Below are 16,242 nucleotides of genomic sequence, written 5' to 3' on the forward strand. Positions count from 1 at the left end.
ACAGTGGGGTCACTCCTGCATTAGTAGTAGTGAACTCCCTCAAGGTGTGTTCAAAGACGACTCTGAAATACATGTTACCACATGTTAAATGTGAATAAATCTTTTATTAAGTATGAAGGAAAAACAGTGGTCTACAAGTTGACACTAACTTGTCATTTATACAGATTATTAATGTCCCACAGTGACTGAAGACTGAATGTACCTTTATATACACGATGCAGAGGCAGAACACACAAGATAAATTAACTGTCAATACAACTCAGGCCAACACAGCTGTTCAGACTGAAAATGGTAAAAGCAGATCTTGAAGCTTGCAGGCTCAGAAGAGATTATGTTCTCTTAGAAGTTTCCTAAACTTAAAATGGTCATGTTGAACAAGCATACATTTCAGACTGATGTTGAATTGAAGAGAAAACATGTGGAATCATGATGGTGATGTTCACACACACTAAAGCCACACATGAAGCCGTTTTCAGTCTTTGCACCCTCTGCTTGCAAGAAGTGGAAAACAGTTGGGAGGGGTTTGGACGAAGGATTGGAGCCACCATCGGGTTCCTCTGCAGAAGGACATCGATCCTCGCCCACCTGAGTGTGCTAGGTTACGGGCTAGGACGTCATAAACACTCCAAACACACATGTAGGTTCCCACAGGTGTGTGTGCTGGAGCTCCTCTGAGAAGCAGACAGACCGATGGAGGCCAGAAGAGTGACCCCGCCGATCAGCAGGCTACCTTCACATCAGACACTTGGTGCTTTGTATGACATCTAAACAAGCACCTTTGACCCTGTGACCTCTGGCTGGGAACCAGCAGGACAGGATAGAGTCCAATATGAGAGCAGCCTGCTAAACAGGCGGGGTTTAACCTCAGCAACCAGACTGGGTGATGTCTCCACCTGACCTCTTTGACACCTCCAAGGTGGTAAAGACCTGCAGGAGGAAGAGGCAATCGTTACGGGAATGTTGCTTGGTAAAAGGCCTGGAGAAGCAGGCAGAATTATTGGCACTCCAGGGAAAGATTTGTAAAAAGACTCAACATAAATTCATATTTAATGTAGCAGCCAATAGGCCTAGAGTTTCCCCTCAGTGTACTGTAAGCCTGGCGGGCCACCAGGCTTTACTTGGGGGAGTCCCCTCCCCCCAGGCTAAGTGTTTATTATAATTTCTCTGGTGAAACGGTTTGTAGTACAGCGTCAGTATGGTCAGGATGTCAAAACATAGAGAGAATAAGGTCATGTGTCTTTTTTTGGTTTTTCTTTCCATTTGTTTTTAAATTCACCAGACCTCTGACTACTTCCCATCTCTACTGGTCTACACACCAACAACTTCCCACTTTATTTGTGACTTGTCAGCAAACAAAGTGACAAGTCATAGATAAAGGATCAAAAGATGTTGCAAAAATTAAGATTTATTTTAATTGCATTAATTAATTAAATATAGCCTTTAAGACTTCACAGTTGGTGATTAGGTCTTGTTAATGTCTTCAACACATGATTACCAAGTCTTTTTTTTTTTAAATTTTCTCTCAACTTTAAACATTTGACTCAAACACTCGATGACTGTCCTAAATGATCTATTGTTCCAGTAATTATTGTAATAGCCTATAAGATTTTTTTTGAGATAATTTTCAAGTGATGTATTGATAATGGCATAATCCAAGTTTGCCCTCTGAAAACACCAATACATGTAAATTTTGTAAAAAAAAAAAAAAAATACAAGCACTGGAGCCAGAAAATATTTTCAATATCAAAAATAAAAACCAAAATAAATAAATACAACTGTAAAACTATTTATAACTTAAATCATAAATAAAATGGATTATGAAGTCTCTAAGCAAAATTGCCCTTCAAAGAACATCAGCAGGGAAACAGAACAACCTAATGTGCAGCAATTAGCCCTGTTACATATTAACATAATGAATGCGTAATGCTGCTCCATTATTAAGCTAATACACCCTATCCATTACAACAATAGAACTGATCCATAATTCAACTCAACATCTTAAAGACAATTAGAGATCGTCTAGGAGACGATAACAGAAGCATCAGGATGCTCACACAGGAAGTAAAATATCCCTTTTTTACACTTCAGGACTCAATTTGTACTGACATTTTAAATCAGAGAGAATAAAAAAAGTTTGCATTGCTGCTCCTACCTCAGCGCAGGTCGGGTGGATGCCGATGGTGGCGTCAAAGTGCTCCTTGGTCGCTCCACATTTCATGGCGGCACCGAAGCCCTGCGTCACCTCCCCCGCGTTTGGCCCCAGGTAGTGGAACCCGACGACTCGGTCCTGAAAGGCGACAATGAAAACAATAAACTGAGAGGACAGAACAGTGGAGAGAGGAGAATAAATCTGCTGAAACCGTACGCTGTCCAGTTTGTTGCAGATGATCTTGGCGTAGCATTGGTTGTTGTCGCGGCTCGGCACAGTGAACTCCAGAGGCCAGAACAGACTGTGGTACACCTGTTGCACAAAAAACAAGGTCAGACACGTATGTGGAGACATTAAATACAACATTTAGCCCTAAAGCTGCTATATATATATATATATATATATATATATATATATATGTTGAATATTCAACAAACATATAATATATACAGCTTTATATATACAGTATATATTATATGTTTGTTGAATCAGTCACTATGTTGTGACACTATGGTAAGAAACAGATGATCTAAAAAAAATAAATAAAAAAGCAAAGTTCCTCTGCCTTCTCCCACTCACATCTGTAAACAACCAGTCAAAGCCAGGAGGCGGGTCTTAACGCCGTCAATCACCCCCATTTGTGGTGCTGCTCATCCCCCTACTGCTCTCTGTTACGCTGCAGCTAGCATAGCATGTTGTGAGTGCTGGGCTAGTTAGCATGGCTACCAATGACGGCATGTAAACAGTCATCCTGTCACGTTAACTTGTTGTTCCACCATTAACACATTTATCTGCAAGTACATGAGCTTGATTGACAGCGCAAAGATGCTCTTCCTGCCAGTGATTGGTTGCTTTTGGTGAGTTTCTTCAAACAGCAACAGCAGCTCAGCCAGGAGGTGGAGAAGAGCCATCTTTTCACAGATTATCTGTCTCAAACTGTCACAACATGGTGACAATTGTAGCAAATATGTATATATGCTTTTTTAAAAAAAAAAAACAACAAAAAACTAAGTTACATACTGCACCTTTAATACGTTCCAAAAATATTTAAAAAGTCATTCTAAAACTGCTAAATTTCCTGCTTACAACAATGAATGAGTGCAAGTCTACAGATCTTGAGACAAACTGGTTAAATCAGACTTACTTAAAGGAAACTAGTCTGACTATCACTGGAAATATTTTCAGGATTTTATTTGAACTCTTATTTGACAAGGAGACAAAGTGGACAGGATCCCAGTCAGCTGAACCTGATCAGATCTGATGAATTATTCACCTCGATGTTGTCCGGGCCGTACAGCTCGGTGGCTCTCTCCTCCGACAGGCCACAGGCGCCGTACTCCAGTGGGGTGAAAACCGTGGTGGGAACGTGGATGTAGTCACACTGCACACAGACGGACACACACACACATTTATCAGGGGGCCCCACACCGTTTTAGAAACCGTCCAGTTGGCATTAGCGACCAGGCCGTACCTTGACGGTGGATCCGCCATAGAGACGACGCGCCAGTAACTTCCCAGCTTGGATGGCGACGGGCGTCAGCTCCCACTTTTCCTCCAGAATGTCTCCGATGGCGTAGATGTGGGGAACGTTGGTCTGTTCCTCATCGTTCACTGGAATCTTTCCATTTCTGGGAAAATAGTTCAGCAGGTTGACAAGGAGGGAAGGAAGAAACGCCAAGATTAAAACTCATCTAAATATAACAAAGGCAGAAGACAAGTTCAAGTCACCATTCATCATCAATGAGGTGTTAACATTTATCAGGTACTTCAAATTAGACACATTAAAACTAGAATAATACAAACAATAAAGCTCCTTCATTGAACCTTCACAGATACACAAAGACAATTACAAAATCAGTCTTCCATCATGTGAAGAACATTTCTAGGATTTAAGGAGTACTGTCCTAACAAAATGTAGAGAAACTCACCGAGTTTAACTTTAGTCACATTGATCAATGCAACACTAACAGGTCCCATCTACACGTGCGAGGTCAACAATAGTCACCCTGTAGTTGCAAACTTAGCAATTTTGTCGCAATATTTTATATCTCATCAATGTCATTGACCTTCCAGCAGGTCAGTGACAGTAAACACACACAGAGATGATATACTGGATGCAGAGATGTCTAAACATTTTAGCGAATGGGCCAAAATCATCAAGTTCAAACTGTTCGAGGGCCAGGGCCACTTTTTTCTGTTTTTTTTTTTTTTTTTACTTTTCTTGTCCATTCTTAGCAACAAGAACATAATTTGGTCACAATTTCTTTAAAACCCTTTTGCTGCATTTAGTTTTGATTAGTTTTATAAGTCAATAAAATGCAGATTTGGAAGCTCCAAGGTCTGATTTTAAGTCAAAGTTGATAGACATTAGTGATAATATTTATATTTACTCGAATAAAAAAGAAAGCAAAAATAAAGCAATAAAAGATTAATACTTTGTGTTGAATCTAAAACGTTCCATCTGTCTCATTTGCATCAGACATGCTTTCATTCTGATCATGAGCCAGTAATGCAGAAACAAATCAGCTTTAGTTTCTATCCTCATGGTTTACTATACACTGGAGAACTGCATACCATGACACAGCAAAGATAAAAAATTGGGTCCAAGGTCAGCCTGAACACTGCACTAGATTTCATGAAGAGTGTTAATATTTCACAGGCTCACTGATACACACAGCAGCTCAGACTGTATGTTACTATGATCATAAGACCAGAGCATATGACTGAGAACAGCTTCAGGCTCAGCTGCCAAGTCATTCACAAACAGATCCTGGGGTCCAGTCAAAGACCGTTCACATCTGTTTCAGCATTAAGTCATGAGAGAAAAGCTGAGCAAAAAAAAAAAAAACAAATGAGAAAAGGAAGGTTTTGATCATCAAACTTTAGCAGTTCACTTCCTGTTAGTAACCACATGCTGACATTCTCATTTTACCAACAAGTCACCTTTTATATCTCCGTAACAACCCCCTCAACCCAACCCCCTCGCCCCAGCACCCTTCAGCTCCCCCAGCAGAGCCAGAAGTGCTGAATCACCATGACTGTATGTCCAGTCTTAAAGGGACAGCACAGAGAGAGGCGGCGCAGCAAAGGAGTCTTACTTTGGGTTCACTTTGACCCCCGCCTTGTCCAGACCGATCTTATCGGTGCATGCGTTCCGACCCACTGCGATCAACACCTGAGGGACAGACAGAGGGCCTGGTTAGTTACAGGAAGTCCTCCGGGGTTGCTCATTTATTTGCATAGGAGTGGCCGAATTTAAATGGAGACAAAAAACAAAAACCCTGGTAGTAAATCACTTCCTTCCCCTGAGAAGCTGCAAGGCTGCTAAAATTAGACCCACAAAAATTACTTTGTCAAACTTTAACCTGTTTGGTCATAAAATAAATGTAAGGACAAATTAAACAAAAAGGAAAAAAAATTGTTTGGATTTCATTAGGGGGGAGGGGAGAAAAGATGTAGGAGGAAATGGTTCAGATTCCATATAAACGGACTGATAAGGTGAAGAATGTTTGATCAGCTGATCACAGATCTACACACCGTGTTGTACTCGTCCTCAATCGTCTCGTCCGTCTCTGTGGACTTGGCCGTCACCTTCAGCCTGCCGGGGCTGCCTTCCTCCAGCTGCTCGATCTGACACACACAAACAAATGTTTATTTACAGCTTGGAAAAAAAAAAAGATCAAACAGGACTCAATTAGAAGTTACGCACAGTGCAAAGTCTGCAACAGCAGAGATAATTTGCAACTTCCATTACACAATATACAAGAGTGACACGTTTTATGGGAGACAGCAAGAAGAACACAGACATGTGCCCATACACACACCTTCGTTGGCACAAATTTGCGGATGAATTTGACGCCGTGCGTCTCCATGTGCGCTCCGGCGCGGTTGGCCATTTCCTGGTCAAAGCCCCTCAGCAGGATGGAGCGCACCATGACGGTGACGTCGAGGCCCAGGCCGGCCAGGAAGCCGCCACACTCCAGAGCCACGTAGGACGCTCCGATCACCAACGTCTTCCCCGGGCAGTAGGACAGCGAGAACAAGTCGTCACTGGTGAACGGAGCAAAAACAACACAAACCGCAACTCAGGAAATTATTAAATCCCATTTAACAGACTGGAATTAGCAGTCTGTTAATTCTGTATTGTACCTGTAATATCTGACAATATCTGTATCAGTCCAGATATTGAAATAAATCAATGACAATTTGAGCTTTGAGCTACGTTTTCCTGTATTGGCCGATACGAAACCTCAGATATTAAACCTCAAATATTGGTATCAGAACTGAAATTGAAATAAAGTGGATCGGTGCATCACTAGGTTTCTCATTTCAAGCTTGAGCACTGTATGACTTTTTTGTCCCCCCATTTTTAGAATGTTTAATGAACTCTGCAGAACGGTAAGTTTTATGATCCACAAATCTGGCTTCCATAATTAATGTCAAGTAACTTACTTTATCAGTGCCAATGAAAATGATGCAGCAGTTTCCAGCTCTGGGAATATTCTAGTGTTCAAAGCTGAATTCAAACTGCAAGTTAACACCAGCAGCCATCTTAACACCAACACTTAAAAAAATTGGCAAGCAGCATTTACTAAGTAATTTAAAACATTTCATCTAATAAATGCTGAATCTCCTTTTGTTGCATTTTGTTTAAGAGGATTTAACAGATGGAGGAAACTATAAAGCTGAGGCTCACTTCACCAGCAAACATGTCACTTATTCTGTTTTGAATCATAAAAACTGTTTTAAGAGCAGTGAGTTCATCTGTACATTCTGGATGTTTACTAAATAGATTTGCAGGCTGTAGTTATGTAAACCATTTCATACAAGATTTATATTTAGTAGCAGCTGGTAATATTAGAAGACCAAAGCATCTATACAATTAACTAAATACATTCAGCTAAAAACGTTTGTGAAAGTTTATGTATGTGGTCTATTGCCTTAAATAACACATAAGGATGCACAGATACAGTAATTTAATATCAATACCCAATATTAATATTTCTGTTTCTGTTATGGCCAAGAACAGATATGAGTACTTTTCACTAAACTTTGGGGAAGAAAACATGAGACCAATGCTTCTCTGCTTCAGTTTACTTTCCCACAATCCTTTGCTGCATCAATATCAAATGACCAAACAAATACCGCATGACCAACCTGCTCACAGTTTTATTTATTGGACTGGTAATGCATAACTAATATCGACTAACGGATGTTAGTTTTTTATTTTATTAATCCACCTGCATTAATAAAGCAAACCATGACTAGAGATATGCAAACAATTTTATATAAGATTCATGAACAACTAGAGATATTAGAAGACCAAACAATGTTTAAAAACTTGACTGCAAAAATGGGATTTATATGTTGAGCTCATAAAGCAGCAGGATGTCGGTCCACTGACCTGCATTATTAAAACAGAGCAAAACACTGCAGCTGAACCAATGGTTTCAAACTGGCTTGGAAAGACATTTAGAAATTCAGCAAAAAAAATCCCTTTTGGAATTAGCAGCATAGGATCCTACTTTAAAAAAATCAAAAACAGAAAGACTGGAGTTGTCTAAACTATTTCAAACTGGGAAAAGAAAAACAGACAGGCGGCATCCCCCCCCGCCCCCCAACAAACCTGCCCCAGACTAGAACAAGAGTGTGCTCACCTGGTGATGCAGTACTCCTTGTCTCCAGGGACTCCCAGGTAACGCGGCCTTTCCCCTGTGGCCAACACAAACCTGGCTGCTGTGTGAAACGTCTCCTTCCCTCGTTTGTTTGTTGCCTGACAGAACAAAGAAAACCATTTAAAATGTTTACACCACAGAGCTCTGATCACATACAAGATGTAAAACACTGTTTTCTGTGTGTGTTTGTCATGTCTGTTGTGTTCCTTGGTCTTCATGATGACTTTGGTTAACTCATGTTCAAAGTAGTGGACTCTATTTAGGGGTGCCGGGGTAAACTGGGCTGAATATCTGTGCAGGCGGTTCCTAAGGTTCCATTAGTTCATGTATTATTTTCCTCCTCAGTTACTGACTACTTAGTTTATCACACAACTCCAATAATCACCCCCTCCAGGATATTGCAATGTTTTTTGTGATTGTTGTGGCCTAAAATTAAAAAAGGTCATGATGCATGACTACGTAACTATCCACCACTCACCTTGATTTTGTGTGGTTCGATGAACTCCGCATAGGCGTTGACGTAGTCCACGTTCTTGTCCCTCAGCGCCACCCTGTAGCCCCAGTTCAGAGAGCCAATGTAGCTGTTGACTGCAGTCTTCATGGTGTCCCAGTTGTGTTTCACTACAGACAGACAGACGCCGTTAAAGCCAGATTCCTCTTTCAGAGATTGGTTGGGGTGTTGGGATCTCAGCGGTCAGCAGCCTCACCCGACTCGTCAAACTCCCAACCGAACTTTCGTGCGTCCTGGATGGCTGTAGCCAGCAGGGCCGTCTGGTGCATCAGCTTCTTGGGGATACAGCCGACGTTCACGCAGGTTCCACCAAGACCTGAGGAAGACAACAGGGTTCAGATTAACAATGGCTGCCCATGCCAGAATTCACTAGTTGGGTTTATATCAAAGCATCTCACCCCATGTGGTTCCTGTTGGTGTGGGAACAACGTAGTCCAACACCATGACCTTCTTCCCCAACATGGCCGCTTCCTGTTAGCAGTAGACCCAATGTTATTGTCATTGAGTTGCATATTTCAATCCTCTTCTACATCAGATTTGACAGTGCACTAGAAGTCGCATGGCTCAAGAGGTTGCTGGCATTTTATTGCTACAGCAGTAGCCTAGTAACCGGAGCAGAACGGCAGAATCTACTAGATCACCTTAGAGCAGGCCAGGCCTCCTGATCCACCTCCGATGACTATGAGGTCGTAATCGTACACTTCCTTTTCCCCGCTGAGGAGCTGCTGTAGGCTGCCGTCTTTGTGAGCCTGATGCAAACATGAACACAAAGTTCCCACAATGCACTGGTCAAATGAAAACCAGAGGATCACACTACACAGGGATGGAACAACTACAACAGTCAACCATGTGTTTGTATCCCATTGAGTTACAAAAATGAAAAAAGTTAGATTTCACACAATGGAACTGAGAAACAAAGATCATTTATAGTTTGTGCCTGTTCTCTTCAATTTCCAATTTTAGGTACACTTTGTTTTGCTGCAGAAGATAAAAGCAAAGCAAATCAATTAGGATGTTTGAGGACTGTACACAACTCAGAGTATTTCAACAGAGACCATCACAGCTTCCTCAGTCGATAAGGAGTGGAATATGTTTGTCAGATGATTTTAAACTGAACTGCTCTGTAGCTGTGTTTCTGACAGAAGTTTTTTTTTATGTGCATTTTGAAGAATGTGATTCGAAAAGGTTGAGGAAACGGCAACATTCAACATAATCTGCTTGATTTTCAGAAAAGAGCTAGCAGGGAAAAACATTTACCCAAGAAGTCCCAGCGTAGCGAATGCTCTGTGCCTTACCATAGGCATGAAACTCTTTTTCATGCCCACTGGTTTCAAAGTCCAGTGGACCGTGCTAGTTTGCAGCTTGTACTTCCTGTCTATCACAGGAAGTAGAAGTATGTGTAATGTTAACATCTGATAAATCACACTGTGTAACCTGGTTGAGTTGCACCAAACCAACTTCTTCTTTGCAACATTTCAAAAGTTTGCTTATTAACCAATCAACAGCAAATACATACGTTAGACACGCATTCAAAGTCAATAGATTCTACATCTGATAGATTAGTCACTAAACTCCAATCCAGAACCACACAGCATTCTGGGAGATGTTGGCAGAGGAAATATTTTACCCAGTCAACCTCTCACAGCAAACTAAACAAGGTTTGTGGCATCAACTAACTCACTCTTTGGTTACCTAGCAACAACCTGTTGAGTAATTTGCGCAACAACAACAGATTTTGCAACTGTTATCTCATAACTGCTAAAAAAAAAAAAACCACAGTGGAGTGAAAACTGGACAAAATGGAACAAATCAAATCACCAGTTTGGCAGTATTTCACATATTTAAAACAAACAACTCATCGATAATTATTGACAATCATCAATATCGACTGGTATGAAATGCTTTCATCATGATAAGTTTTTCAGTCATGTCTTCCAGCCCTAGTTGCAGGTAAACTCTCCGATTTATTTGGAAATTAATCAACTATTTGGCTCCTGATCTGATGTCCAATCAGTTGTTATTTTATAACTGAAGTTGGTTTCTAACTGATCTGATACCTTTTCTCAGGCAGCTTCTCAATTAACCACCTGCTACAGCTGCAGGGATGTCAGGCTTGTTCAAACCCTCCATAAGATCATCTGTACTGAAGTCATTTGACCCTCACCTGCATGGTTTTGTCACAACCACCAACATGCGTCTTGTTGATGAAGACCTGAGGAACTGTCCTCTGTCCAGTCATCTCCAGCAACATCTCCTGGTAGTTGGATCCATTCTCTGGACAAAAAGGTCATGGTGTCAGTGTGGGGCAGAAAGCAGGTTTGTTGGGATTATGTGCCAACGAAATGCAAAACACTTAGAGCAGCAGAACAACAAGCTCTTCTCTACCTAGTGACACACTTTTTATTTTGTTCCATTATGTTTCTTGTTTGATATAAAGTTACTGAAAAACAAAGAAAATAAAGAAGAGGAAACAGAACTCCTAAACAGTCTTTACTTCCTTCTAAATAAAAGTAGGAATATAGACGGAGGTCTAGATAAGTTTAGCTGGATGACAAATTGTCCCAGAAGTTGCAGTGACAAATGATAATATTGTTTTGAGACCATTTTCTAGTAATATAACTCTAATGGCATAGTAATGCAAGAACACATCCTCAAAGATCAACAAACTTTAAATTCTAATCAACATCTAACATTGGAAATGGAAGAAGTTTTACATTTCTAAAATAAATAAAACAACAAATAAAATGAATTATAAAGTCTCTGTACACACAACTGTCCTTCAAAACAAAGGTCTAGTTGAGACCAAAACACCAGACTGAAGACTTTTATCATACAGTTTTTGGAAGAAAAAGAAAAAAAACATAAATCATGCAAATGGAAATTGTTGACCTCGTTTTAATTTATCGTGCCATTAATTGATTGCTGTCTTATTGGGACAGGCCTACATAGACGTCCAACTATTCAGAGTCGATAGCCAAAATGTCAACACAGATGTGGGAGTTAAGAAATAGTTCTGGGTGCAACAACCGGTCCGGGTGGAGGAAGTTTATCAAGTCATCAGTAGTTGCTTCATCTCCTGCTCCAGCCTTGGATGAACAAAGTATTGGACCAGAAATGCTTGTCTGCCAGCTTGAACGTCTCACATCAGTGCTCTCAAACTGACAGCTAATGCTAACATTTATACAAAAAACTGTTTCTTCATCTGGAAGTCAGCCGGAGTTCAGAGCTGACATAGTTCTGGTAAAGGATGTGGACATCAGCCATGCTGTCATGGCTGAACGGTCATTTCCAGCAGAGTAAACTAGTTAGTGGAAGCAGCTCCATTAACCAACCAACTCTCTACTCTCAGCATAATCAGGAAAGGTTAAAACAATGTTCAGCCAGAGACGCCTCACTTAGCATGCAGTCAGTATAGATCATGATGAACTTGTCTGACATGTGACCGCTCACTGTCCATGTAACACACAGCGGCCATGTAGCAGCACCAGCTGCTGCTGATTGGCTCACACTTTCACCCAAATTAAAAGCAGCCAATCACAGCTCATCGAGTGGCTGTAAACTTTAAAACAAAACTGCCATCCATCCACTAATCTACAGGCTGCAGCTTTAAGAATGAGTTGATTCTGGCAGATTTAGTAGGTATTTTCTGCTCCCTGTCTGTGTTTAAAAAGAAGAAACAGGAGTGAAGCTGAAGCTGTTTGTCCTACAAACCACATCACCCTAATCTGATGCTGGAGCTTTTGCTCTGATTCATACTAGAACAAATACAATACTTTATTCAATATCTGGACTGATACAGATATTAATATTGGCCCTTCTCCAGTTCAAAGGTCAGCATTAGGTTTGAACTGGCTTGCAGTCAGGACAAACGTTGAGTCTTACCCATGAGGTCCAGCTCCATCACGTTGAACTCGATTTTCAGCTCCTTGAACAAATCCTTCACCTGCACACAAAACCGGTTTACATTTTGAAATAAAAACATTTTACGAGTGATGAAAATATTCAAAAAGGATCTGTTACCATTGGAGTGGTTTCTAATGGAAACAGACAAACTAGCACCAGTACCATGCAGAATCGACATGCAAGCCTGTCACAGTACCAATTAATCAAATGATGAATTAAAATTGGGTTGATGATTTCCATTCTGTTGATTCATACTTTTTGAAGGGCAATTCTGTTTACAGAGACTTCATAATCCATTTTATTTATGGCTTCTGTTGGATGTCGTTTTAGGTTATTTGATTATTTTGGATATTTTAAATATCTTCCAGTTGCAGTGATCTTTACAAAATTAAAGTTGTTTTTTTTGCGAGCGTGAAATTGCATTATCATTAGTATTTTTTGAAAATAGTCTCAAAACGACAATATTATTGTTCATTGCAATAACAGATAATTTATACAGTAAAATTTGTTATGACAGGCCTACCAACCTGTAGTGTTGTGCAAAAACTAGGCAGATTGTTTTTATATACAAGATTAAACTTTTTTTTTTCAATTTTCCAGAGACTCCAAACGTCCCAAAAAAACTAAACGGTACTAAAGATGGGAGCTATGGAAATCTTTTTATTGAAATGATAATAAAACGGTTATTTTACAGTTTTATTATCTGATCATATTGATATCAATATGATCAGATTAAGATTTTTTCATGATTCATATTCCCAGTTACAGTGAAATGGAAAAAGCGCTTCCACAAAACTCCTACGTTTTATGTTATTTTAAAAAGTAAATAGAAATAAAACTGTTCTTTTCTTCTGTAGATATTTTCTCAAAAATAAGTTGACAATAATAATCGATTTTATCTGACGGAACCTTTCAAAGCACTAGAGGACACCGAGCAAAAAACAGAAATAATAAAATAAGTTGTCTTCAGGTTTGCAGCTCTATTTAGCAGGACTGAGGGCAAACAGCTCTGGTCTAATCCAAACATGCATCAGCATTTTGTGGGCTAAAAAAATACCATTTTTGTGAGCAGAAGGTTACCGCACAACATCTGGCACACAGCAACTCACTCCACCCATAAAGCTGTGGGAGTACGCAGTGCTTCACATAAGGACTTCACATGGGATTCTTTTTGTGATGGAACAACATAAAATATTATATTTACTGTGGAGTGAAAGGAAATTGATTTTTTTTTTTATCAGATACAAACTTAAGGAGTTTGGGAAAGAAACCCACATGTGTGTAAATTAATCTGAGAAGAAATGAGACTAGGAAGCTATCTGAGATTCTGTCAAACGGGTCAGGAGCATCACTGAAACTAAACATTATTCTGACAACCTGATTTTAAAAAGTCAAGTCTGCTGATTTTTCATCCAAACCTTTTTCATACAATATTAGAAAATGCATTTTAAAAAATTCAAATAAGCAAATTAAAGCCATTTTTATATAAGAAAAAATCATTTTTGCTTGAAATGTAGTAAAGAATAAATCTGTAGCTAAAAACAAACAAACAAAAAAACATACCTCTAACATCAACGTGAAAAGCAAAGCTAAAACTTTGCCAATTGAGGATAATTTTTTTTTTTTATCAAGTGTTTTATTATTATTTTTAAATGCAAAATGTAGATATGTTTGTACAGTTTTGGCTCAGCTACAGCTCTGAGTGTGTTCTTTCAGCAAATTGCCTTTTTTCAGTCTGTATACTTCAGTTAACAATTTATCAATTACTAAATCAGCATTAAAAAAATAAAAATAAAAAATCAGTTCATTGCGATTCAGCCAGACAACGACTTAAAAGGAGTGGCATAAGCAAGTGAGGCGGATCAGCAGTGCTTGGTAACGACCGATGACGTCGTCCAGGACAGCACAGTCTTTAGTCAGAGACTTCTATAGATGCATTGCAACACTGGCTGCTACTGGAGATCCTTCCTGCCCCACCCCCGTGTCGCCATCCACAATTCAAATTCAAAAATATTTTATTGATTCCAGATGGAAATCAAATGAATATACTTTGATGATGTAAAGCTACAAAAGCATTTCATTTCCCTTTGGGATAAATAAAAGGATTTTTTACATTTAATTTAATTTGTTAGTCCGGTAGAGTTCCCAAAAACACCTCAAGTCTTAACAGCAGTAAAGAGAGGATGAAAACAACTTCATGCCACACTTTTAAAGACTTATTTGTAAAAAAAAAAAATGTTGAGAATCATGTTTGTTTCTTTTTGCTTCACACTTATGGACTTCTGTGTGTTATATCATTATATTACATACATTGAGGTTTTCAGCTACAGTGTAAAACTTATTTTTTGTTGTTAGGTTTTAATATTTAGCCAAAATATTATTTGGGTATACTCTATCAGGATAATAATGTTAACCCTGAAACTTTATAAAACAAAAATACGACCATGGTTCATGAACTGTAGGGAAATTTAAAAAAAAAAAAAAACAATTTTAATCCAAAAGAAAACTAGAATTACAGAAAAGTCTTCTTCTGGAGGAGTTTCATATTTTATTTAGGTTACTATTAATTAATGACAAACTGCTAAAAGAAATGTGTTTTTTTTATATAGAATACGCAACTAATGGCATGACATATGCGTTATGGTACGTCACTACAAAAATACGTGACAGTTGACTTCCACTACTAGAGAAACAATGTGTGAAAACAGGTTGTCTTAAGCCTCAGATTTAAAAAGAACAAAAAGAAAAATATAGTCAGGTATGCCAAGAGCGAGATATTATGCAAGCAAAGGTTTTGCCACATTTACAGACTCCCCAAAGCGAATACGAGGTTTGCTCGGTTTCAGATTAACCACTGCGTTTAGAGATGTGAACAGGCAGATAAACTATATTAAGTTTGGACTGCGTCTTAAAGAGACAGAGGCCGAGTGGCAGCATCGACGCAAAGCTCCAGCAATTAGGCCGAGCCCACCCCGTGAGGTTCGCGGGTGAAATATCGAAGTTTCCGACCCGGGCTAATAAGCAAGGTCTACTCAATTAGGTTAAGCGAAAAATACTTACCTGGATACAATACGGACAGTAGCTTTTGCTGAAGACCACCACTTGGTTAGAGTCAATAAGCTTCTGTATCTTAGTTTTGAGTTCATTTTTGCCGGTGTCTTTTTCGATGGGAGGCATTTTTCAGCTATTTCCGTCGGCTTGCGCAAAGCAAGCTCCGATAGACGGCTTTCCAAAAATAATAAACTAAATGCTAACTACCTGCATCAGTTACTTCTCCGTTCTAATAACGCCCCTAAAGTCTATAAGGGGCGATAAAACACCAGACACAGGAGGACAGTGAATCTGCCCTCGATTCCTGTCGCTGCTCTGAAAGCAGGTAGTAGTCTATCATCCGCGCCAACAGTCTCCAGCATTTTCTTGTCTAACTCCTATGGGTGCGCTTGTTATGTTTTACCGTGCTCACCGTGCGGTTCATAGTGATCTGTATGGAACTGGAACAACCCCGCCCACGGACCAAATAGTCTGATACAAAACGAAGGTACTATGAGATACGTCACAGCGTCGCCCATTAAAACACGCCCATGTAGGAACAAATTACTCAACTGATACGTTAAAGTGAGAATACCGTGGAAATAAACTCAATTATGTAAAGAAATATAATATAAGAAATTACTGGTGATGAGAGCCATATGAAGATAAAGGTAAAATATCCTAACTTTATAAAAGTAGCGTAAAAAAGCAAAAACCGAAGCTGTAAACTTTATTTTTTTATTAAGTAATATTGTTTAGGGTAAGAAAGAAAAACGTCAGAGATGACCAAAGCTTATGGCACTTTAGCACTACTCGTCTCAATCGATGAACTCCTCGATACAGTGGAGTCTTTCGCCACCTGCTGGTTAAAACACGCTAAAACAAAAATTATACACTGCAGCAATTACTTCATTTTTGGCCAAGAGCCAAAAATATTGACTTCCAATCTTTATTTCAATCATATGAAACTGGGT

At 39.4% G+C, this 16,242-nt stretch overlaps 1 protein-coding gene across 1 annotated transcript; it reads right to left on the reverse strand.

The window, feature by feature from the left end:
• Positions 1–84: 84 nt before the first annotated feature.
• Positions 85–15,650, reverse strand: LOC102230038 (thioredoxin reductase 1, cytoplasmic-like). The gene is made up of 16 exons (XM_005807810.3): positions 15,299–15,650; positions 12,218–12,278; positions 10,500–10,609; positions 8,977–9,084; positions 8,734–8,806; positions 8,532–8,651; positions 8,303–8,445; positions 7,807–7,922; positions 5,974–6,199; positions 5,687–5,779; positions 5,248–5,324; positions 3,621–3,777; positions 3,423–3,530; positions 2,366–2,461; positions 2,153–2,287; positions 85–927 (listed from the first exon to the last, which is right to left on the reverse strand). The coding sequence occupies exons 1-16, from the start codon at positions 15,413–15,415 to the stop codon at positions 865–867; spliced, it is 1,803 nt and encodes a 600-aa protein (XP_005807867.1). The 5' UTR covers positions 15,416–15,650; the 3' UTR covers positions 85–864.
• Positions 15,651–16,242: the final 592 nt, after the last annotated feature.

The sequence above is a fragment of the Xiphophorus maculatus genome, chromosome 20, assembly GCF_002775205.1.
Source record: "Xiphophorus maculatus strain JP 163 A chromosome 20, X_maculatus-5.0-male, whole genome shotgun sequence".
In the NCBI taxonomy this organism is placed as follows: Eukaryota; Metazoa; Chordata; class Actinopteri; order Cyprinodontiformes; family Poeciliidae; genus Xiphophorus; species Xiphophorus maculatus.

Coding starts and splice junctions, on each gene's coding strand:
- LOC102230038 (XM_005807810.3), bottom strand. CDS start 15,415: ATGCCTCCCATCGAAAAAGACACCGGCAAAAATGAACTCAAAACTAAG. Junction 9,085..10,499: donor GTTGTGACAAAACCATGCAG/GTGAGGGTCAAA, acceptor TGTTTGCATCAG/GCTCACAAAGACGGCAGCCT. Junction 8,446..8,531: donor TTGGGAGTTTGACGAGTCGG/GTGAGGCTGCTG, acceptor GTCTGTCTGTAG/TGAAACACAACTGGGACACC.